Below are 25,194 nucleotides of genomic sequence, written 5' to 3' on the forward strand. Positions count from 1 at the left end.
GTCTCTAAGGTGCCACAAGTACTCCTTTTCTTTTTAATAAAGACACAATCTGTAACCCACTAGCCTCTCTCCCCCCCCCCCTTTTTTTTTTTTTGGTCCTATGACTATCAGGATGTTAACATGCCACTTCCTCTTGAATGGTTCCTTAGAATATGTGCTAACTACTTATGCTAAACTATCTGTTTGATTTTGCATTTAGCTGTGAGTCTGAGTACCATCCCCAGACATGAAGAAGAGCTCCATGTAACTGGAAAGCTTGTCTCTCTCACCAAGTTGGTCCAATAAAAGGTATGACCTCACCCTCTTTTACAGTGTGATTTTTAAATAGCTTTTTCCAATTATGGAACACTAAGTGATTTATAATGTGATGAAGGCAGAAATAACAGATAAGAAAAATGAAGTTTAGATGAAAATGAATTGAATGGTGCAGCAAAAAACTGCAGGCATGTCACCTGACAATAGGTGTTGTCATCAGGTTGTTGCTACTCTTCTGCTGTGTACAGTGACATGAGTAATATCTCAGAGAAAATGATTGTAAATTAACTAGCCATTCTCTGGCTGCAATATACATGCAATATCCATGGCAACCGTTTTCAGTGCAAAGAGATTTTGCAATCTGCCTGAGAGTATGTATGTACCTTCGACTGATAGACTAGTTAACAAATAATGCAATAAACTGATAGGGGCTCAATATAAAGCTGGAGTTTTCAAGTTGAATTTCAGTGCCAGAGGAGTGGAACAAGAGCAATGCACAGACGGTGAAACAAAGAGATTTTGAGGTATGTGCTTTTATTCCTGGTTTTCAAGTTTCAAGAAATTCAAGCGTATATATCACACAGTAGGATTTGTACTGTAAATCCTCATTTTCAACTTCTGGGTCCCTGAGAAGTGCAGAGCTGTAATATCATGTTTCATTCTATGTTCTTTGACAAAACCTTTAACCATACTGTAGATCTCAAAATGCTGAATGTTGCCTTGCAATGTTCCTGATTGACATATTTGTGCAAAGGGTTAATTGAGAACTTCAGTCAGGAACAGTTGGATTATAATTTCTTTATTGCATTGAACAATATGATTTTCAATATAATAAAACAATTGCAGGCTGAAAATACAATATTCCCTGGGAAGCCAACAATGTTATGGTATAGAAAATGTCTGGGAAACCTTGTATAAATATGTAAATATGAATGTATTGTGCAGTTTATAAAAGTATCTTTGTTTGATTATATTTTAATTTTATCGTAGCTTTCACTTTCCCTTGAAGACTGCTGCCTTGTTTTGAGACTGGTCTTTGTAAATGAGTTAATAAATTACTTCTTCCTTCCTATGACTGTGGGGTTATTGAGTGAGCGGGAGAAGGGCAGTGCAAGTTACATGGAGGCTGCAGGGGAAGAGCATCAAGTTCAAACTGTTCTGATCTCAAAAAGCTTTTCCCCCAGTACTGCTAATTATTGGAACACCTGTATAAATGTTTAAAAAATCAGTGCAATGAGCAGTACTACACTATTTCCACTGGCAAAACTGCATTTTGTTCTTATTTTAACTAAATAAAAGAAAGTTATTTCTCTGTATTTAAGCCAATTTTGTCAGGTAAAATGCTTTTAAGCAAATGAAAAATGCAGTTACTGTTGCTGGTATATTGATCTGGAGGTTGCAGATGTTTTAATGAGTTTTATTGCTGGCATACAGTTAAACATGGTACCATGTTGTTATTCACATGAGATTGAGCAGTTGGCTGTGCAGCCTGAATATTTCAACAGTAAGCCCTGGTCTACACTATAGAGTTAGGTTGAAGTAAGGCAGCTTACAAAGTTAGATAATGTAAGTGTCTATACTAAAATGCAGCTCCCACTGATGTAACTCACTCACTACACTGACTTAATAACTGCATCTCCATGAGAGATGGAGTGCTTAAGTCAATGTAGTTAGTAGACTCAGTGTCAGTGTAGACCTTACATCAACTGTTGCTGCTTTTCAGAAGCCATCCCTCAATGCCCCACACTGACAGGTAAATTGTTGCAAGTGCTTCTGGTGGGGATGCGCACCACCAATACAAGCAGCATAGTGTGGACATGCAAAAGCAGTTTAACTACTGTGGTGACTGTACATTAATTTTGTAGTATTGACTTGCCCTAACCATTTGTCAATTATAGTACTTTTCCTAACTTTACCAAGTGGGCTGTTGCTCTGGATATCTTGTCAGATCAACTGGTACATTCACCCTTGCAAATCACATGCTAAAAGATCAGCTATGCATATCAAAATATTAATACAAATTCTACAGATAATCATTTTGAATATTGCATACATCTGTGTGAATAGGGCATTCCTTGCTCTGCTAGTGTGGACTGTAGTAAAGCAAAATTTGAACGTAGAAACTGAGTCACACAAGGAATGCATGAATTTTTTACAGCAATTTTGCCTATAACCCCACCCACATTATCTGCTTTCGATATTACAAGCTCATCTCTTATGTCCTTCTCAGTGTGCTACACCAATTTAAAATAACAGTAGTCACTTCTGCCTTCTCAGAATTACCCCACTTAAGTAATTATACCAGCTTAATTCGCAACAGCTTCCCCTGACTTACTGATCTCTAACTTACACCACCATTTATGTCACCATTGATCCATAGTATAGTTATTATTTCCACTATACATGGAAGTATATAATAGAGCTCTTCAACATTTTTTGTCAATTTTTTTGGCAAAATACACCCTGACAACTTTTAAAAGAAAACTTCAAATTTTGTGGAAATATTGGGTGGTCTTTATCCCTTCTCCCACCCCCAAAACTGAAAACCAAAATTTGGGGCATTTTGTTTGCTGAAAACTTTAACCAAAAAAAAGTTCCTGGAAAGTTCAAGGAAAAGCTGAAAAGTGTCATGGAAAAATTTGAATAAAATTTTTTTTTGTTTCCTAGAAATTTGTCACAGACAATTTAAATACGCTTCCCAACCAGCTTTATCCGATGAAGTGAGCTGTAGCTCACAAAAGCTTACGCTCAAATAAATTTGTTAGTCTCTAAGGTGCCACAAGTACTCCTTTTCTTTTTGCGAATACAGACTGACACGGCTGCTACTCTGAAACCAACCAGCTTTAGTAACTTACTCTGTTTAATCGGATCTGAACATCAGAATATTACACTTTGTGAGGTGTGGTTGTATTTTAACTTCTTTGGGCAAAGGACTACATTCTTAAAGCAAATATTTGCTAGATATTTTCCTGAAATTTTTTTTATGTATTTATTTTTTACAATGGTGTTTATCTGTGACTAGATGGGGAAGAAGAAGTTCAGCGGATTAGAGATCTCCCTGATTGTCCTATTTTGTTTGATGGTGATTGTAGCCTGCATTCTGGTGGCACTTTTAGCAACAGGGCAACCTGGACTCCAAGGTAACAGCTGCTATTTATCATGATTACTGTAGAACTCAAAGGTCAAGCGAGGAATAGTCCCTGAATTTGAATTGCTCGAAGAGGGAATGTATTAGATTTGATTAACAAAATGAACCATGGCATTAACTCTTAGTCTAATCAATGCCCACTGAAGTTGATAGGAGTCTTTCCAGAGGACGATGGATCAGGCTTATAGACAAAATTCAAGCATGAGAGCATGTAACGCTCCATGTGTTTATATGGTGTCCTTCACAAAATAAATTCTTTTGTGTATAGATTGTAAACTGTTTGAGATATAGATTGCATCTCCCTGTGTATTGGTAGTGTCTAGCACAATGGGGCCCTGATGCTGACGAAGCACAGTGGTTTCTCCCTTTTTATAGATAATGTTAATATTTATAATGAGTAAAAAAACTAGATAGATTAAATTTAAAGCAGTTAAAAGTAAATGCAACTCCTCTCCTCCCAACACCTGCACTGTGTATTTCTTTAAGTTACTTTTTTAATGAGGAAAGTGGAATTTCAATATTTTGATTAACAACCAATAGCTGTCCAAAAGAGAGAAATTTAAGAGCTCTTCATATGTTATGTCAGCGAACAACTCCATGGAATTGCTCCAGCTGATATATTATGTATGTGTGTGTGTATATATATATATATATATATATATATATATATATATATATATGTACTGTGTAGGAATGAAAGACTTCAAAGATTTTGACCCATTCGATAACTGTATTGATAAGATGCATTAATATCTTATCAGATGATTAAATATAGTTAGGTCCTTTGATGTAAGTCTCTCCATGTTTTATACTTTTAATTAATTAGTTATACCATTTAGAATGGCTTGTAAACCCTAATTTGTAACTAAATCCAAACTGATTTATTTTTTCAGTGAGATTCTGTTGTGTGGAAGAAAAATACCATAAAAGGCAAGAGTTTTCTTTTAATGAATCAATAAATTAGAAGAAAATTTGGTTTAGAGGTAGACTAGCATACAGAGCCAAATGTGCAAGGAGCCTCTGTTTTGACATGGCCACATTTTGCATGGATCCTCAGTTGCATGTGAAGACTGGTTAATCAAGCCCACAGTTTGTGCATGCAAATGGCAGTGTATATAAAAGGAAGTGATAAATTCTAACACAAAGTGAATGTGCTCAGGTATTGGGAGTACAGCTGCTCGCGGAGGCAGATACTTGCATTTATTTGTATCAGCTTTTGGACCTGAACATATCAACCTGACCTAGCAGTTAAAAAAATAAACAAACCCCCACTGTATAAGGCTCAAGTTGGAGTAATATTTGTAGCACTCAGTTTGGAACCTAATTAACTAACTAAATAAACTGAAAAAAGGCTACAACTTCCAATGGGTACATGCAACATCCCTTATGATACCATCTAGCAATGAGAAAAGGAGTACTTGTGGCAACTTAGAGACTAACAAATTTATTTGAGCATAAGCTTTCGTGAGAATGAGCTGTAGCTCACGAAAGCTTATGCTCAAATAAATTTGTTAGTCTCTAAGGTGCCACAAGTACTCCTTTACTGTAAGGAGGGTGATCACTTAAGATGAGCCATCACCAGCAGGAGGAAGGGGAAAGGAGGAAAACCTTTCATGGTGACAAGCAAGGTAGGCCATTTCCAGCAGTTAACAAGAACCTCTGAGGAACAGTGGGGGGTGGGGTGAGGGGGGAGAAATAACATGGGGAAATAGTTTTACTTTGTGTTATGACTCATCCATTCCCAGTCTCTATTCAAGCCTAAGTTAATTGTATCGAGTTTGCAAATTAATTCCAATTCAGCAGTCTCTTGTTGGAGTCTGTTTTTGAAGTTTTTTTGTTGAAGGATAGCCACTCTCAGGTCTGTAATTGAGTGACCGGAGAGACTGAAGTGTTCTCCTACTGGTTTTTGAATGTTATAATTCTTGACATCTGATTTGTGTCCATTTATTCTTTTACGTAGAGACTGTCCAGTTTGACCAATGTACATGGCAGAGGGGCATTGCTGGCACATGATGGCATATATCACATTGATAGATGCGCAGGTGAATGAGCCTCTGATAGTGTGGCTGATGTGATTAGGCCCTATGATGTCCCCTGAATAGATATGTGGACAGAGTTGGCAACGGGCTTTGTTGCAAGGATAGGTTCCTGGGTTAGTGGTTCTTTTGTGTGATGTGTGGTTACTGGTGAGTATTTGCTTCAGGTTGAGGGGCTGTCTGTAAGCAAGGACTGGCCTGTCTCCCAAGATCTGTGAGAGAGATGGGTCATCCTTTAGGATAGGTTGTAGATCCTTGATGATGCGTTGGAGAGGTTTTAGCTGGGGGCTGAAGGTGATGGCTAGTGGCGTTCTGTTATTTTCTTTGTTGGGCCTGTCCTGTAGTAGGTGACTTCTGGGTACTCTTCTGGCTCTGTCTGTCTGTTTCTTCACTTCAGCAGGTGGATACTGTAGTTGTGAGAATACATGATAGAGATCTTGTAGGTGTTTGTCTGAGGGGTTGGAGCAAATGCGGTTATATCGTAGAGCTTGGCTGTAGACAATGGATCATGTGGTATGATCTGGATGAAAGCTAGAGGCATGTAGGTAGGAATAGCGGTCAGTAGGTTTCCGATATAGGGTGGTGTTTATGTGACCATCAGCACCGTAGTGTCCAGGAAGTGGATCTCTTGTGTGGACTGGTCCAGGCTGAGGTTGATGGTGGGATGGAAATTGTTGAAATCGTGGTGGAATTCCTGAAGGGCTTCTTTTCCATGGGTCCAGAGATGAAGATGTCATCAATGTAGCGCAAGTAGAGTAGGGGCATTAGGGGATGAGAGCTGAGGAAGCGTTGTTCTAAGTCAGCCATAAAAATGTTGGCATACTGTGGGGCCATGCGGGTACCCATCGCACTGCCGCTGATTTGAAGGTATACATTGTCCCCAAATGTGAAATAGTTATGGATGAGGGCAAAGTCACAAAGTTCAGCCATCAGGTTTGCCGTGACGTTATCGGGAATACTGTTCCTGATGGCTTGTAGTCCATCTTTGTTTGGAATGTTGGTGTAGAGGGCTTCTACATCCATAGTAGAAGATGTACTTTTTAGGAAGATCACCAATGAATTGTAGTTTCCTCAGGAAGTCAGTGGTGTCTCGAAGATAGCTGGGAGTGCTGGTAATGTAGGGCCTGAGGAGGGAGTCTACATAGCCAGACAATCCTGCTGTCAGGATGCCAATGCCTGAGATGATGGGACGTCCAGGATTTCCAGGTTTATGGATCTTGGGTAGCAGATAGAATACCCCAGATCGGGGTTCTAGGGTGTGTCTGTGCGGATTTGTTCTTGTGCTTTTTCAGGGAGTTTCTTGAGCAAATGCTGTAGTTTCTTTTGGTAACTCTCAGTGAGATCAGAGGGTAATGGCTTGTAGAAAGTGGTGTTGGAGAGCTGCCTAGTAGCCTCTTGTTCATATTCCGACCTATTCATGATGACGCAATCCATTGGTGATCTTCCTAAAAACACCATCCTAGCCAGTAGGGATGTAGAAGCCCTCTACACCAACATTCCACACAAAGATGGACTTAACATGGCTGCTACTCTGACATCTGGCAATGGAGGCTCTTGGACTTCTCAAGTTCACTAGTGACTAAAGCCTCACAAATTTAATTCTAAAAATATTAATGGAACATCTTCATATCCCTGGGATATTTGTGTCTCTGAGGATGCCCAAACCCTGGATGCTGTGGAAGAAGGCATATACAGGGTAGGAAGCACATATAAGAGCAGCAGAACAATATCATGAACATGGAGCAAAAGTCTCTCCATTTTTAATACCTGGTGATTTTAAATGAAGCGATGTGTGATAAGAGCTACAGGAGTTCTTTGAAATGTTATCACATTCTGCATCTTTATTTTCAGCCATAATATTTAAAAAAGTTGGGCATACCTAGGAAGAATTCTATGCTGTCTTGCACCTCGTGTAGTTATATACACCTGAGAGAAGTGGGTCCCAAAATGATTACATCAGAATGGCAGTGTTTTATACCTACTTTGCTTAGAGGTACATGTCTGCACAAGTTTGACGGTACTGGGGAATTAGGCCTTTAGATTTAAATTATTTAAAAATGTAATTAAGCTATTTCTATAATTCAGCACTATTAATAATAATCCATTAATTTTTTAACAGACTTTTCTCCAGACTGTCCAGCAGTAAACGTCTCAGAGAGAATTGACTGCATTCCAGATCGAGTGGCAACAAAGGTCTGAAACACATACATGAGGTTAATTAGAAAATGGGCCATATACAATGAAACATGAGATTTGACTATAAAAACAACCTTGTGGACACAAGGAAAACTCAAGCCTGTAATCTGGGAGCTGTAGGATGGGATTTTCCAAAGCTCTCAGTGCTGGCTTACCTCTGCTCCCTTTGAAATCTGGGAGTTTTGCTACTGATATCAGTGAGGGCAAAGGTAGATCCACACTGGGTGCTTTGGAAAATCTCACCCGTAATATATAATACAACCTTGCTCTGCTGAAACCATTCCTTCCTTCATTATCTGAAATTCACATATTAACATTTATAATGGCACAGTTCCTGGATAGGCTGCCCCACCTGAAACCCTCTTCCAGTTCCCCTCCCAATGAGTGCAACCCTTTCAAGTGGCAGGCTTGTGCCTCCACTTCTCTTTGAGATGGGATCCCACAATCACACCACTCTCCAACAGGGTGTCCAGTTTACACCCCCTGTTTGCCAACTGTGATACCTAGAAAGCCCATTGGACTTGGCACCAGCAAGAGATCCCCTTCAGGAGCCTGTAATCAGTAGCAAGATGCTGTGGTACAGAAACAGCTTCTCCAAAACAAAGCATGATTTATTTTGCCAGTGCTCACACAAAGGGTATTAAGATAACACAGATCTACGTGCATACTGTCTTACCTACTCTTGACATTCCTCTCCAGCCCCCAGCTAGATTTGATTTAGCCTTGGTATCTCCTATTCTCTCGGGGGCCAAGTTATAGTCTGGTTGCTGCAGACCCTAGCGCTCAGTCAATCTGAGTCAGCTTTTCTAGCAGCTGACAACTTCCCCCACCTCCTCTGTAAGGCAGATCTTTTCATAGATCAGGGTCTTTTGATCTCCTTCTTCTCACTGTCACCTGATTGGAACTGAGGAATTCAGATTGATATTTCAGGGCTATAAACCGGGCTAATGTGATTCCTAGCTAGGCTATTGTTTTACCCTTCCTGCCTATCTCTTTACCACCCCCTTTGATCTGCTGTGCATTCAAGCAGGGTAGGATCACACAGATACACTGAGGGGCATGTGAAATTTATCAAAGATAATGCAAATATTTTCCAGTGCTCCGCAAGCTACATATGAGATTTCTGAATCTGAATCCTTCCCATGTCATCAGATATCACTCAGAGCATGAATAAGGCTTTTCCTCCCTGTTTATTATGCTGCTTGCCAGAATGGTTACCTTGTTTTTCCTATAACCTAGCTTCTTTACAAGAATAGGTTGTTTGCCTGTCACTGAACCCCCAACCTGGAGGATCAATGGACTGCTTTTCATCTACTACCTACCCTTTGACCTACCCCCTAGCTCAGTCATTGGAACATACCAGTCTTCCTACTGTGTCAAGGTGCAGTCCCTAGGGCAGAATATTAACATCTGATTAACTATTAATCTTCTCAAGATGCATCAGATCTGCATCTTGTGTGCCACAGAATACACATATCAAGTGCTTTGCTTCCATATCAAGTTTTTATTCTCGATCGCTCTCTCTCTCTTTTCAGATGAGCACAGAGACCTTCCTGGTTAAGAACCTACTTAGATACTTTTCTTATCCAATGGAAATATTGTCATTTCAGTTTTTCTATCCTTGCCCTTAAACTCATGACTTTCACTTTTATTCCTCTTTTTTTAAATGACATGTTCTTTTCTGATAGAAGCTGGTGATTTGTATTTTCCTTTCCCCTGCCCCATCCAGTGGGATTTTTTTTGTATGTGATGGTTAATTCCAGCCATTTAAAAAAATAATAAAAAATCACTAACATGAGAGAATTCCCTGATGAGTTCCAAAGTTCACAGTTGCTAATGCTCTTGTCATTTGATAGTTTGTATTATGTTATATGGTTCAACAATATCCTGCAGGTAAACATATTGTACTCCCCTGTTCTTTCACTGGGAACAAATTGGTTTCCTATCTTGCTCAAGAAGTATGGCACAATATAGGTGCAGTCATGCAGATTACTTGAATCTTTAAGTGGTACCTTTGATCTAATCTTCCCATGTTAAATGGTGCACTCATCCTTCAGTAGGAGATGAGTGCATGCATGCAAGCAACACTTTGTTTACTGAGAGTCCCATGGTAAGTCTAGGGTTGTATTTTTTCCCCAAGGTGATTAGGGTTGTATTTTTTCCCCAATGTGATTTCTGTTTGAAAACTAAATAGAAAGAATTTGAAAGGTGAGAACCAAAGATTTGGATGATTATGTTGTATATGTGATCCGTAGGCTTCTCTAAGGTACAGCAATTTTTGATCTAATATCCTTTTAAATATTTCTAAAACTGGTAATAATAACAATATCAGAACAATTCATTTATTTTTCTATAGTACCCTAAAATGAAGTATCAGCAATAGTGTTGATCCACATTTTTTGTATGAGAAATGTTTTATAAGGAAAGTGGCCTTAAAAGAAGGTATGTGGATTAAAAAAAATTCAGTCCACACCCTTGAGCGACTGTGCAGACAGTGCTATGTTGATGGGAGAGCTTCTTCTGTCGACACAGTTACAACTCTCAGGGAGGTGGAAGTACCTATGCTGATGAGAGAAGCTCTCCCATCGGCATAGATAGCGTCTTCACTAAGCACTCCAGGGGACAAGCCCTTAGTCAGTAACTGCATTTAAGTGAAGCAAGCTCAGGGAGAGGTTGAAAACCAACAGAGCAATTTAGATTCAGAGATGAATGGGAAGCCAGCAAAAGCAATGGAGCACTTGGTGATATAAACTCTGTTATATGGAATCAGGTCTATCTATCATAACGTTGCTGAGCTGTGCAGTGACAGTTGAAAAGTATTCTAACGGGATTTGTTAGATCTGGCTGGAAAACAGAAAACCACTTTCATAAAATGGTTTCCATTTTATTCAATTGAAATTTCATTTTTGTCAACATTTTTTCACCAGCTCTAGGATCTGATAGGGTAGATGGGCTGTCTAATTCTGCTACTAATTTCCACTGATATTAGTTTAAAATATCACTAGTGCACTATGACCCAAGTGGTCAGTTACATCCATACTGAGAAAAAATATGTAGACATCAGAAACAATATAAAGTTACCCAAAACTGCTTTTACTTACAAATGTATAGTGCTTGGCAGACAATCTGTAAAAAAATTAATTTCTAACAGAAAAGCTATAATATTCAGGCTAACATGCACACAGAGCTAGAGTATATGCACACAGAGCTCGAGTATATGTTTATGCCACTGCATTTTATTTTTAGTCAAATGAAAATATTATTTCACTGAGGGTTTTGGGTTAACCTGAAACATTTTTTTTTAATTCAACTACCAAATTGAAAAATTGGTTATTCATATAACTCTACTCATGATTCAGATCAAAGAAACAGAGTTACAGACTTATTAGTTCACAATTTACTATATGATGTGGGCTGATTTCTATCCACCCACATCTTATAGTAAATTAGGAACTAATAAGTCTGTTCTGTTTCTTGCCGAGAGTTTGTGTGTGATTGGTCCATGAACAGATGAGAAAATTTGTCAGTTGCCAGAATTATTTGTACATTTTTTTTAAATTTTGGAAAAAAACACTACATTAATAGAAGGCAGATGAACAGTGAAATACTGTGGAATGAGTATTTCCTCATTTATGCTGATATCACTGTATTATTTAGCACAAATTTAACAACAGAAAGTGTTATGTTTATGTGAACTCTCCATTTAAAAAGTACAAGTCTTCCATATTAAACTATCAGCGGAGAAAGGTCAAGAAGATTTGGAGTTTAGTTTTGGTCCAGAAGTACATGCAGATGTTTTGATATTTATCTGAACCAAGAGTGAAACTATTAGATCTTCCTAAATGGGCTAGAAATCTGATTTTAAAAAAAGCTTTCTTGACGTATTTCAGTATGTTCACTTCTGGTCCCAGCTGAAATTTGGAAATAAATTTAAAAAATCATAAAAAAGAAAATAGTATCCAAACATTTCAGAACCTTAAAGTCTCCCTTGCAATGTGGTTCTCAGAATGGGTGAAGAGTCAGACTTCCTAGTTTACCTTGGATCTAGAAAAGCCATTCTTTGCTTCTTATACAGTCAAACAACTATTGATTTCCCCAAAGAGGAGTGCTTGTGAATGGTATAACTAAATTTGCTGGTATTTGAAATACACATCATGCATGATTTTCATCTAGATGGTTATTTGGTGCTAATCGGTGCTGTTAATATAATCAAGTTATCCTTGCCCTTGAAACAGAGCTTATGTACACAGCGTGGCTGTTGCTGGAGTCCACAAAATGAAACACACATACCCTGGTGCTTCTTCTCTAAGAGTCATGGGTATAAAGTAGAGGGAGGTGTGAAGCAAACAGATACAGGTAAGCAGCAAGCTGTGCTCAGGCAGTAAAGTACATCCTTGGTGTCTATGTTACTGTCAATGTATACTCTTTAACAATATTCTCTTTATATAAAGTTTTCCCCCACTGATGTGATACATTTCCAAAAAATCTAGTATTTTTGTTGCAGTGGCTGGGGCTGATCTCTGCCTGCTCTTTGATCTATCTTGAATTGTGTCACTCTGATTCCTATCCACCTTGGAGGTTCGGTTCCAAAAAATAAGGGATGTGTAAAACATTAGAATGTGTATTTATTTATAAATAACAAATGTAATGGCACCATCAAGGTGTTCATGTAGCCCATTATGCTTGTCTGCATCAGTTACCTGCATCATGCAGAGGTTAGAAGTACCTACCAAAGCAGAATCAAGCTGGCGAAGGATACTTGCCATCTACCCAGAGCAGGGGGAAATGTGAAGCAGATTGTGTCCTGTTCCTGGGGCACTGCAATGACACATAGCCCCTTGCCCAGGGTTTGTGGCAAAGCCATAATTTAGCCCTGAGTCATTGCATGACATGGTGGAAACCCTGGTCCTTTCTTGCCCAATCCCCTTCACTTGTTACTTTCACTTGTTGCATCATGGGTAAAGTTAAATAGAAAGCTCCCTAGAAGAGGGGCCATCTAGGGGCCATCTCTTTTCATTTGTGCTGTAAAGTCCCCTGCACCCTTTTGAGGTCTATATAAATATTTTTATATATGAACCTATCATGTAGATCTTTATAGTATGTAATGATTTTTATAGTAAGACTTTTCCAAGGATGCACACCAAATGCATTAATCCTTAAGGATTCTATAGCAACTGTGATATGTAGATCTCGTTTATGATAAAAGGTTTAGAAATCCTGACCCAAGAAAAGTTTAAAACAAAAACAACAACAACAACAAACCAGGCATGTTTAGTCTTGAGAAAAGAAGATTGGATGGAGGTGGGAGGGACCTGGTAAGTCTTCAAATACATTAAGGCCTGTTATAAAATAAGACTGTGATCAGTCATTCTCCATGTCCACTGAAGGTAGGAGAAGTATTGGGTTTAATCTTCAGCAAGAGAGATGTAGGTTAAATATTGGGGAAAAATCTTTCTAACTGTAAGGATAGTTAAGCACTGGAATAAGCTTCCAAAGGAGGTTGTGGAATCCCCATCACTGGAGGTTTTGAAGAACAGTCTAGCAAAGCACTGGAGAGTGAGGGTCTCAGTATCCTTGGCCCTGCTTCAGGACAGTTCTAGATTTACATTTCTGTGATTCCATGGTGCAATAAAGCAACAATATAATATTATCTCTTTTTCTTGTTAAGGTTTTATGGCTAATTTAAAGAGGCTGCCTTCACCTTCCCTATTTGGAAATGATATTACCACTGTCCAGTTCAAAGGAGAATATCAGACAACAAATCGCTTCCGGTTCAAGGTTAAATTGTTTCTTATGCTGTTTAAGATTAGTGTTTTACACTGCCTCATAACACTGGAGAAGCGAATGGCAGAGGAGATTGGTAGTGGGACCATGGAGAGTTTCCTTTTCTCTCTAACAGGTTTCAGAGTAGCAGCCGTGTTAGTCTGTATTCGCAAAAAAGAAAAGGAGTACTTGTGGCACTCACGAAAGCTTATGCTCAAATAAATTTGTTAGTCTCTAAGGTGCCACAAGTACTCCTTTTCTTTTCTCTCTAGTCTCAGCTTGTTCTAATGCATCCTGAAGACTGTCAAACTGCTTTCCAGAATCAGGGTGGGTGCTCTAGCTGTTTTATAGCACACCACAACACTACAGCAATGTGGGAGAGGTAGTAAAGAACAATACCATATCCAATTGGAATCTGAATAGTTAGGATTATTATCCAAGTCTTTTTGACCAGGACACGGAAATTGACACTCTTCTATTTGAGCAACCCCCACTCTCCCCAGAGGCACCAGCTTCCTCATTTCCCCTGGGGTGCTCGACCCCTGCCCTACCCCAGGCCCAGCTGCCACTACACCCTTCCCCCAAGGCCCCACCCCAGCCCTGCCTCCTCCTGCTCCCACTCATCCCTGCCCCCTCTTCCTGCCCTGTAATGCCCCCTTTCTCAAGTGCACCCCGTCCTCACTTAGTCTTCTCCCCCACGCCGCTGGGAAGCGCTGGGAGGCAGGGTAGGAGCTGATCCGTGGGGCCAACAGTGGGTGCTGAGCACCCACTATATTTTTCCCCATGGGTGCTCCAGCCCCAGAGCACCCACAGAGTCAGTGCCTATGCCCCCCATTCCCCTCCCAAAAAAGCACGGGATCTATAGTCATCAAAAGTCCTCTGCTGCTTTGTTTTTCCATCTGATTTGAAATGAAGAACTGGGCAGTGTCTCAAAAACAAATGTCTGAGAAATACCGCTATAAACCCCCCATTATTCCTAAATAAAAATTCTAGTAGTGTTGAGATTAAATACAATCTAAGAGTAAATATAAACATGTTAACAACTGCATCATCTTCGGCTGTAGAGGGTCAAGTCTGGTTAGTATTTAGAGGGGAGACCTCCAAAGAAAAATTGGGGAACTATAGTAAGCATTGTTGCTTATTCAGTGCTTAGCCCCTTATTCTGAAAGTCAGTACTGAACCAATTCCTCAACCAGCCAATGAGTGCCATCTTTTGGATGAGATATTGAATCCAATTCTTTACTACTTGTAGTCATTAAAGATCCCATGGCACCTTTCAAATACTAAGGAACATTAGCCATGTAGTCTTAGACAAATTTCTGGTAAAGTTCCCTTTGTAGTTTCAATCAAATACAAGTCATTTTTAATTTTTTGGTCCTAACAATTGCAGACCTCCACCAACACTAGGGTTTCCAGACCATTCTAGAGGTCTGCAGGGAAAATCCATCAGCCTTTGTGGAAAACTGACTCTGACTGGCTGCTTTTCCCACTCCTCCCACCTCTTGGGGAAGCAATTAGAGGTGGCAGTTAGAGCTCTCCCTCATCCCCACAGGAGCTGTGAGAGGTTTGGGGGTTGCAGAGGAGAGAGAGCTGCTGATACCATTTTTACAAGATGGGAACTGGAACAGAAAGAGCTCAGCAGCTTAGGGCATCTCTGTTCCCTCCACTCCTCCCTTCCTGTGAAAAATGGCGTGGCTCCCTTCTGCTCCTGTCTCCCCTCTCCTCTTCACTGCAACTCCAGGCCTAGAAAAAGGGTGAAGAGCGCTCGGTGCTGTGCCACCCTCCTGCTTCCCATTTGGGCCTAAGAGGAAGATGAAGAGCCCCTCAGGTTATGTTTCCCTCGCAGGTTGAAGAGGGGGCTTAAGATCCCCTGGGGGGCTTCAGGGAAACATATGTGCTAGGAGGTAATATGTGGGACTGGAGTGGAGCAGCGTTGATATAGGGCTGGGGCTAGGGAGCACAAACCTAATTGGTTTGGGGTTGGGGGCACAAAAATAACTGATTTGGGGCTGATGGGGCCAGAAATAATTAATATGGAGCTGGAAGGCACATGATTGATGTTAAGGTACTAGAGGTACATAATTAATTGATGTGGGGCTGTGGCACAGGCATATAGAGGGCTAGCGGTAGGGTAGGGTGACCATACATCCTATTTGGGCCTGGGCAGTCCCTTTTTAAAGGGACTGTCCCGGCCGTCCCGACTTTTTTTTCAAAAGGAGGCATTTGTCCCGTTTGCTCTTGCTGACTTGATCAGTTGATATAGTTAATTCAATACATATTGTGATTCAGGAAAATGTTCTAGTAGATAAGTAGAAGTTAATTTTTGGACCTCTAATAATTTAAATGTAACTGTTTAATCTGTGCAGATCACTGATCCTAATAAAAAAAGATTTGAAGTTCCTCATGAGAATGTAAAAGCCTTTGATGGACCTGCAGCCTCCAATTTAAAGTATAAAGTCTATATCACTGATAACCCTTTTAGTATAACTGTGATGAGAATGAACAGCGGTACAATGCTGTAAGTAATTTTTGTGCTTTTTATAGATAACACTACAATAGGTATTCACCCTGAATGCTCAAATCATGTAATTAAATAATACCTGTTAGAGATGGAATGAAGACTCCAATTAGGCCATCTAGTCTGTTTCTCTGCCACTGTAGGTTTGTTCCTTGTTTGTAGTACTACTTTGTCCAGTTTAGCTAATATCCAATGTGCAGATAAGGAGGTGTGAGGTCTTTGGTCAAAAATACCCACATAACTGCACATTGCTGACATTTTTGGGCATAATTACATTCAATTATACACACAATCTGTGTACTCAGTCTAGTGATTTGCATGGGCAAATGTAATCACGTACTTTTGCATAGTGATTTCAAGCCTTTCTTTGAGATATGTAGCTATATTTTCCACATTTACCTTTTTTATGTTTTTTTTTAATCCAGCTGAAGAATTTTCAGATTTGACTACAAGCTTGAACCAGGAAATATAGGAACAATTAAATCTACTTCCCAAGTTGCAGCTAGCATAACTTTCTGGACTATATTATGTGGCCGGACATTGTTGTCTCACTTTTGGAGCAACACCCTTGAGCTCTTGCCAGAGATAATTAAGAACAGATTCAGCAGTACAAGGAAATCATACCTGTCTGATGGGAGGCCTTTAGAAGGGGAAGGGGACAGGTGCATCTCTTATCCCTGTTGTTCAAAGGGAGATGGCTGGAAGACTCTTGCCTACAAATGCCAGAGTTTGCAGGACCGGTAATGAAATATATTAGTTCTTGGGGCAAAGCACCAGTTTTTGTTAACTGACCGATCAAATAATTTTCTGTTACAGAGATCAGCCTGGGAGATATCCTGAGGGCTTATCTACACTTAACATGCTGCAGTGGTGCCGCTCTAGCACCTCAATGAAGATGCTACCTAGGCTAATGGGAGGGCTTCTCCTGTTGGCGTAGGTAATCCACCTCCCTGAGAGGTGGAAGGTAAATCAATGGGAGAATTCTGACCTAGTGCTGTGTACAGCGAAGGTTAGGTCAATTTAACTGTGTCGTTTGGGATGTGGAATTTTCACACCCCAGAGCGATGTAGTTATATTGACCTAGTTCCTAGTGTAGACTAGGCCTGAGATCCATTTAAAATTTCTCTCCTGGATGACATTAAGCCAGGCAGTGAAGAAGCTTCCTGCCACTTCAGGACATAGGGTTGTAATCTGAATGGATGGAGTCATAGGGGCAGGGTTAGGACTGGGTAAGCGCGTAATGCTGGTTTAAGTAAGCATCCCCTTATTACAGGGTGTTTTCTTAGTATTGCAAAAGCTAGCAGACATGACGACTTTTTCTGGCTAGACAAGAGTCCTAGCTTGGATATCATAGTGATGAGGGCTGTATCTATAAAGAGTAAGGATTCCTCAAATCTCTTTAAAAATAGTTTTAAGTTTATTGGCCAGACTGTTAAAGTCTCTTATGTCTGTTTGCATGCATCTGTAACCATTGTGGTCTCTGTCCTCAGGGGATTACATATACTAACTACTTGCTTGAGCCCCAATCACTAAGGCATGTGGTTTGGTTTAAGTATGTGAGTTATTCATCTGGCTTCAGCAGAGACTATTCATGCTTAATTTTAAGCACATGCTGAAGTGCTTTGCTGGACCCGGGGCCTGGTCGGACCTGAAGGAGACAAGGAAGTGTAGAGGGCCCTGCGACATGCCACATCAACCTACAGAGCAGGCTTCCGCAGTGGAGTGAGAATTTCTTTTGAACACAAAGCCAGGGGAGAGGGATTTTAAAAAAAAAAAAAGAGAGAAAAAATCCGGCCTTCACTATCTGTCATAATGAAGCAAAAAAAAAGGGCAGAAACACAATTTTGTTTCCTTTTCAGGTCATCTTCAAAGTGTCAAACATAGGATGACACATCTTCACTTCCTTTTGTGTTAGCTGATATTCAGTTAATCTTTAACAATTTTGAGTTGGGTAAAGGCAAATTAAGGGGTGGGAGGGGGAGATGGAAGATGTAGAATTCTAAGTAGTGATGCAACACAGCCTGGATATTTCAGAGGAAGCTGTGAGTGCAGGAACTGGAATTGTGCAACCAGCAAAAGCAGGAAATTCCACAGTTATATCATCAGAAGGAACTAAAGGGATTGGTTTACGCTTTGAGAGGCTCATTCAATTTATAAACTCTTTCTAGAGTTTTCTGGATCAACAATATTACTCATTTGCTCAGAGTAATATTTTGTCCAATATGTCAAAGGTTCAGGCCCTGAATCGTGCAAACTTCCACAGGCAAAACTTCCAGTCAGGAAAGGAATTTTGTTTCTGTAAAGGGGTGGTCTCATAAACCCCTGTTTTACATCCACATTAGTTTATTTTAGTTCTCATGTATTAATTTACTTTTTTATGTTAAAATATTTCACAGAAGATCTGAACAGAGCCACTAATATTCTTGGGTTCAGCAAAGCTGCGCTTGGTGCAGAACACAAGCAATGGGCATGAAAAGACGGCCGTAAACTGCTTTTGAACTCATGGTCCTGGCAGTGGATTGGCCCCGGTGTAAATTTCATAGAGTTAAAGGCCAGAAGGGACCATTAGATCACCTAGTCCCCAGGGGTGGGCAAATTTTTTGGCCCGAGGGCCACATCAGGTTGCAAAACTGTATGGAGGGTCAAGTAGGAAAAGCTGTGCCTCCCCAGACAGCCTTGCCCCCACCCCATCCACCCCCTCCCACTTCCCGCCCCTGACTGCCCCCCCTCAGCACCCCCGACCCATCCAACCCCCCCTGCTCCTTGTCCCCTGACTGCCCCCTCCTGGGACCCCACGCCCCAAACTGCCACCCCCGGGCCCCACCCCCTACCCTACTTCCCCTTCCCTGTCCCCTGACTGCTCCCCCTGCCTCCTATCCACTGACAGGCCCCCTGGAACTCCCATGCCTATCTAACTGCCCCCTGCTCCCTGTCCCCTAACTGCCCCCCTGGGACCTCCTGCCCCTTATCCAACCCCCGCCCCTTCCCCCTCCACTCCCTTCCATGTAACTCAGAGCAGCAGGAGTTTGCAGCCCCGCCGTCCTGCTGGAGCCAGCTGCGCTGCCCACGCGATGGCGTGGCTACAGGGGAGGGGGAACAACAGGGGAGTGGCTGGGGGCTAGCCTCCCCGGCCAGGAGCTCAAGGGCCAGGGAGGACCGTCTCGCAGACCGGATGTGGCCCGCGGCCTGTAGTTTGCCCACCTCTGACCTAGTCTGATCTCCTGTATGTCACAGGCCATTAAATTTCACCCTGATATCCCTATCTTGAGCCCAATAATTTGAGTTAAATGAAGCTGTTGTGTGCCACAGGCAAAGAACAGGAGAGACCGAGCTACCACCAATGCCTGAGGCTCCTGCAATTGCAGGGACTGAACTAGGTAAGGTATGCCCAGGTGATTGATGCTCTAGACTGCAGAAGTAAGTTAAAAAATGTCCAAGGTTCCTGCCAATCTGTCCTGGGGGAAAATTCCTTCCTGACGCCAAATCCAGTGATCAGATTGACCCTGAGCATGTGAGCAAGACATACCAACCAAGCATCTTAGGCTATATCTACACTACACGCCAGTGGCAGTGGCATGTAAAGTATGCATGGCTACATGCTGCAGTAAAAAGCAAGCTGTGTCACACTGCAGCATGTAGATATATGTGTTAGTGATATCATGGGGGCAGGCAATGGGGAAAGATTAGCCTTTCCCCACTGCCTGAGTCTCTTCCTGTGGCAGGGAACGGTTCTAGCAGAGGGGAAGCAGTAGGACGCTACACTGCTAAAAATAGCAGTGTAGATGGAGAGGCATGATTTGGGTGAGTTGAGAGTCATGTAGGATATGTACGACATGTCTTCATTCTACTAGCCTAAGCAGTCAATAACTGTCTACATTGCTATTTATATCCAGACTAGGGGGGCTACTTATGTACATCCTCTACATGCCGCCAAAAGAAGCGGGCAGTGTAGATGTACCTTAAGAAAGAGGATTCACAGTATCACCCCGGAGCACTGGTCCACCTTGTCTGGCTTCCAGCCTCCAGCTGTGTAGCCTCAGGAGTTCAGGGCTTCTCTAACCTATGCCACCTAATTGTTCCCAAAGGAATCTAGCCATGTCTCCTCTCCCACAACATAACCTCTCTGCTGGGGGTCGGGGTGGGGTGGGGTGATATATAGCTGGCTAAACCAGCCCTATGTCCATAGGTGCTGGAACTAGGAGTGCTGCGGATGCTGCTACAGCCCCTAGCTTGAAGTGGTTTCCATTATATACAGGGTTTACAGTTTGGTTCAATGGTTATAGCTCCCACTATAAATATTGTTCCAGCGCCCCTGCCTATGCCAACGGGGGATTCTCCCATACAGGGAACCTTCATCTGCCCATTTAGGGGAGCTTTCCAGCCCATTTGTGCCACCAGTGAGAGAGGGCAACAGCAGGGGCCAGGAGCCAGCCCAGTGCTCAATAAAATCACATGTGAACCCTGGTAACTGCATATTATGGAATGTGCTTGTTACAAATAGTTTGAAGTTCTGAATTACCAAATTATATTGCTGCTGGGCATCTGATGTCTAGGAAAAGCTGGTGCCAGTCAACATTGACTAGGTGATATAAAAATGTAGATAAAATGTGTTTAAAAGTTCCTAAGCCTATAAACACATTAAATACTTTGATCCCCCTTATTTTCTGAAAATGAAATTTACTGCCTAACTCTGAAATCCAGTAGTAGTAAGTGTCATGGCTAATGTGCTTATTAAATGAATCAAAGAATGATTACCTGTCAAAAGCTGGGGTTGTTATCAGTTATGAGTTGGGGTGGTTATCAACTCTTCAAATTTAATTCATTGGCTATTAATCTTAAACTATTATTAGTATTGTTTACCCAATTGAGGTTAAAATCCTCCCTAATCAATTCACCCCTATTAAATGCACAATAGGCCGATTTAATATTCGATGAATGCTTGATGACTGCTTGAATGGGAGCATGACGGGGGACTCTAAATCTAGTTCAAGGGGACGAGTATGGAAAAATCACATGAATTAAACACTGCTGAAAGACTGCATAAATTTTCTTTCACTGTTTTGTTGCATTTACCATAAATACCCACAAAAGGCAGAAGATTCAGTTACAGCTGAATTATGTACATGATTATCTAATCACAAACCATTGTTTAAAAAGGGGCAGCTCCTCACCTGGTGTCAGCTGGTGTAAATCCATTGAAATTCCTGGAGCTCAGTTGAGCTACACCAGATGAGGACCTGACTCAATAATTAAATATAAAAATCTTCTTCCTTGGGGAAAGGAGGATAAGGAGGGACCAATACTTGTGATTTGTAATTTACTTTTAAAATAAAAATCATTAGAGCTAGTAACATAATAACTTCCATCATCTTTCATTACCGTAATAAGTCCCACCAATTAATAATTGAAACTTCATAGGCCAATAACTACCACTATTGTCCAAGACAAAATGCACAATTAGTGCATGGGCTAGTTCATTAAGAGTACATATTTTGTTCCCATGGAATAATTAATATTTATAAAAATCTCTGAATATGTGGACCAGATCCTTACTGAAATCATTAAAGCTATGCCAAATTCCCCCAGCTAAGGATCTAGTCCACAATGCCCTATATTACTGCACAGTATTGTTATGTTATATATTACTGACAAAATAGGGTAGAGGAAAAAATAAAAGGATCAAAATTGAAAAGAGCCCAAACTCTGTCCATTGTACTGACTTACTTATGCATCATTTATTCTTAATTTCTAATACAAAACTTAATATTCTAATATTTGAAGTATACAAAGTACTCCCATGGAATAATTAATATTTATAAAAATCTGTGAATATATGGACCAGATCCTTACTGAAATCATTAAAGCTATGCCAAATGAAGTATACAAAGTACTGCTTTAACTATACCAGTATAATTAAAGAACTACCATCACCTAGTGTGTAAGCACTTATACTGGTATGAATTACTTGACTTGTGCCTCTTTTTATTCCACGCAGAATATAGGGCTTTCACCACTGCCTCTCTCTTCAGGCAAGTCTACACTACAGACGCTGAATCAGCACAGCTGCCCTGCTGTGCTGTTGTAGTGCTTTGATGAAAACTCTCCCATTGACTTAGTGACTCCACCTCTGCGAGAGGCAATTGCTATGTCAGCGGGAAAAACTCTCCCACTGACGTAGTGCTGTCTACCTGGGCAGTTAATGTCGGTATAACTCTGTTGCTCAGGGGTGTAGATTTTCACACCCTGAACGATGTAGTTCTACTGAAGTAAATGTGTAGTGTAGATCTGGCCTTGGACAGTCTCTTGATGCAGTCTTACCTTCTTCCCATGTCATTTTGATAGCTGTCAGTTCTGCTTCTGTTGTGCATTTCCATGTTATGCTTGGTCTACCTCATCACCTCTTGCCCTGGGGGTACTCATCCAATGCCTGCCTTGTTAAGTTAGTCAGGCCTTTCCTCAATGTATTTCCGAGCCATCTTTCTTTGTGAGGGATTTTTGGCCTCTGATACTAAGGATTTGTCTAAGGCAGCTGTTTATGAAAACTCAGGTCTCCTAGTTTCTGTGCCATGCAGTAAGACAAATTTTAAATGGTGTTAAATATTCAAAGTGGGGTAAGCCGGCATCTCTCCTTCTCCCAGAGGTCTCTCATTTAGCCAGCTATGTCTCAATAGCTCCCCAATATTTTTAATGTTTTAGAAATAAGGATGCAAATTGAATAGCTTAGCCGCTGCTTTGTCCAAAAATCGTGAAGGGATTATGGGAACAGTATAATGGATTTGGAGCATTTAAATATCAAGGAGCAAAATTCCATTTCATAATCTGCCCTGCGTAAGGAGCACACCAGATTTGGAGCATTTAAATATCAAGGAGCAAAATTCCATTTCAAAATCTACCCTGCGTAAGGAGCACACCAGGGAGGGAATTATGACTCTCAGAGCCATAAATCTGACCCTGACCTGCTTCAGATTTGTACCAGTAGTGAATCATTTCCCCCTCCATGACAGCATGGCTGCGCTGGCCAGCATACGGGGGCAGAACCACAGCTATGCCCAATTCAGACCCCTGGCTGCTTACTCCATGCTCACCTGTGCAAGAAGGAGAATAGCAGCCCATACAGGTTGCTGTCCCTGTTCTGTACTTGGACCTCCTAGGTACATAGTCCATAGAGGGGAATAGGTTATCTGAACCTCAGCGAGTTAGTCTGTTCCTGGGGCTTGTGGCAAAGCCCCTAGTGATAGCTTATTTAAGACTGTGGTCTGTACTCTTTGTTAAATATAGTTTTTGTTTGTTTGTTTACATATGTCAATTGTACTAAAAAAAAAAAAGAGCCCTAGAGGAAAAAAATCATAAAACTGGCAGATAATACATGTGTATTATGGAGACATAGCATGTAGCTTTACCATAGCAGTCATTCCATGCATCTGTAAGATAATGTGGGGTTTTTTGTTTTGTTTTTTACACTGTTTAATCAGGTTCAGTACTAGCATAGGACCACTTCAGTATGCTGACCAGTATTTACAGCTCTCACTCAAACTACCCACTACAAACATTTATGGAATCGGAGAACACGTCCACACACGATACCGGCATGATGTTAACTGGAGAACGTGGCCCATCTTTACCAGAGATGCTTTCCCCAATGGAGTAAGGAATGATTAATTTATTATGCTTTGGTCTTAGCAAGTGGTTTCTGAGAATTAAGAGTAATTATGCATTAAACACATTTTAAAATGTTAGTTAGTTTTTGGTATCCACGATGGATTGGATATTTCTTAAAAGCCAGTCATTAGCATGGTCTAGTTGAGCTTTTCTTTAAAGACTTGTCAGCCACACAATTCGGTTGCTAAATGCTAGATGTTACTGATTGGGGAAAAAAAGCCTCACAAAAAAGTTAGAAATATTTTGATTTGTATGTTTATTTGAAATGTTGAGAATCAGTGGGTAGGTTGAGGAACATTAATGAGTCTTTAGTTTCAACTACTAAACTAAACAGATAACAATACGTTCAAAGAGGTGCTCCGTGCAAATAAAGATGACACATGCATTCTCAGTTTAATGACAACAGAGTTAAGCATATAATAGTAAAGTTTCATTTAGAGGCTGAATCTTTGCAAGGTAAGTCATGGATGTCAACAGCTATTTGTTTCCAGTCCTTATTACTGTCTGCCCTGAATCTTAGTTTCCTGGACACCCATTTTCTAATACATATAGATTTAGAAGATTCTTGCTAGCAGCTTTGAAACCCTCTAGGCTTTGTTCCAAGCTTTATTGACACTGACACACAAAAGACGAGCTGTACTGCACTTTCAGATTCCTGACCCACAATGCCTTATTAACTAAAAGACTACTGAGTATGAGTGGTGTAAAGTCAGTTGTGCCAAATAATAAGGAGCTGATTTAAAAAAAAATGATATTCATTTTCTGATTGTCATTTTTTCTGACATATGTTCCCACACTCAACCTCATCTGCTCTTCTGGGGGTGTAGACAATCATATCTCACGGTGGTGGTGATGGTGGAGTTTGTTGGTATGTGTTCTCATTACCATAAACCTTAGAACAGGGGGAAATGGCTGCAAAAGTTTGTAAGCACTCTAGTGAACTAGTTGCAAATAAGCAGATAAGGATCAGATAGGTGTTGGTATGTAGACAGATTTTAAACATTATGGATCAACAGAAAAATAACTTATTAATGAAGGGCTGCTTACTAATAACAAACATATCTCTTGCCATATATAAAATTTTTTAGGCTTTGTCTACACTGGACTTTCGTCGGTAAAACAGCACTTTGTTGGTGGGAGAGTTCTCCTGCTGACAAAGCTGCTGCCACTTGTTGGGGGTGCAGGTTTTTTGTCAGTGGGAGAGATCTCTCCCGCCGACAAAGAGTGGCTACACTGCACACCTTTTAGTGCCACGGCTGTAGCAGCACAGCTGTGTTGCTAAAAGATGCATAGTGTAGACATAGCCTTATGGACCATAAACTAGGTTATTTATAACTAATCAATGTAACTTTTAATGAAGACCATTCATCATTCTTGCCCAATTCAGCAAAGCTCTGAGGAAGGTGCTTAATTTTAAGCTCGTGCTTTGCTGAATCAGGGCCTCTATCGAGTATTCAACCCATCTCTTTGACTACCAGCCTTTAAGGAAAACCTTACCTGTTTGCAATTAATTCAGATTTTGAAATCTGTGGTCTTGATCCAGCAGTTGTAATTCAGGCAGAGCTCCCAGTTGACTTCAGTGGGAGTTTTGTCTGAGCAAGGAGTGCAAGATTGGGTTG

At 40.8% G+C, this 25,194-nt stretch overlaps 1 protein-coding gene across 1 annotated transcript in view; it reads left to right on the forward strand.

Moving 5' to 3' along the window:
* The first annotated feature begins 642 nt into the window (after nt 1-642).
* SI (sucrase-isomaltase) overlaps nt 643-25,194 on the forward strand; it is a 144,635-nt gene continuing 120,083 nt past the window's right edge. Inside the window, exons 1-7 of the mRNA XM_038417278.2 lie at nt 643-779; nt 3,278-3,395; nt 7,559-7,632; nt 11,871-11,991; nt 13,304-13,413; nt 15,765-15,916; nt 23,389-23,560. Of these exons, the coding sequence (XP_038273206.1) occupies nt 3,278-3,395; nt 7,559-7,632; nt 11,871-11,991; nt 13,304-13,413; nt 15,765-15,916; nt 23,389-23,560 (747 nt within the window). The 5' untranslated portion in view covers nt 643-779. The remainder of the gene's footprint in view (nt 780-3,277; nt 3,396-7,558; nt 7,633-11,870; nt 11,992-13,303; nt 13,414-15,764; nt 15,917-23,388; nt 23,561-25,194) is intronic.

Source organism: Dermochelys coriacea, chromosome 9 (assembly GCF_009764565.3).
Source record: "Dermochelys coriacea isolate rDerCor1 chromosome 9, rDerCor1.pri.v4, whole genome shotgun sequence".
In the NCBI taxonomy this organism is placed as follows: Eukaryota; Metazoa; Chordata; order Testudines; family Dermochelyidae; genus Dermochelys; species Dermochelys coriacea.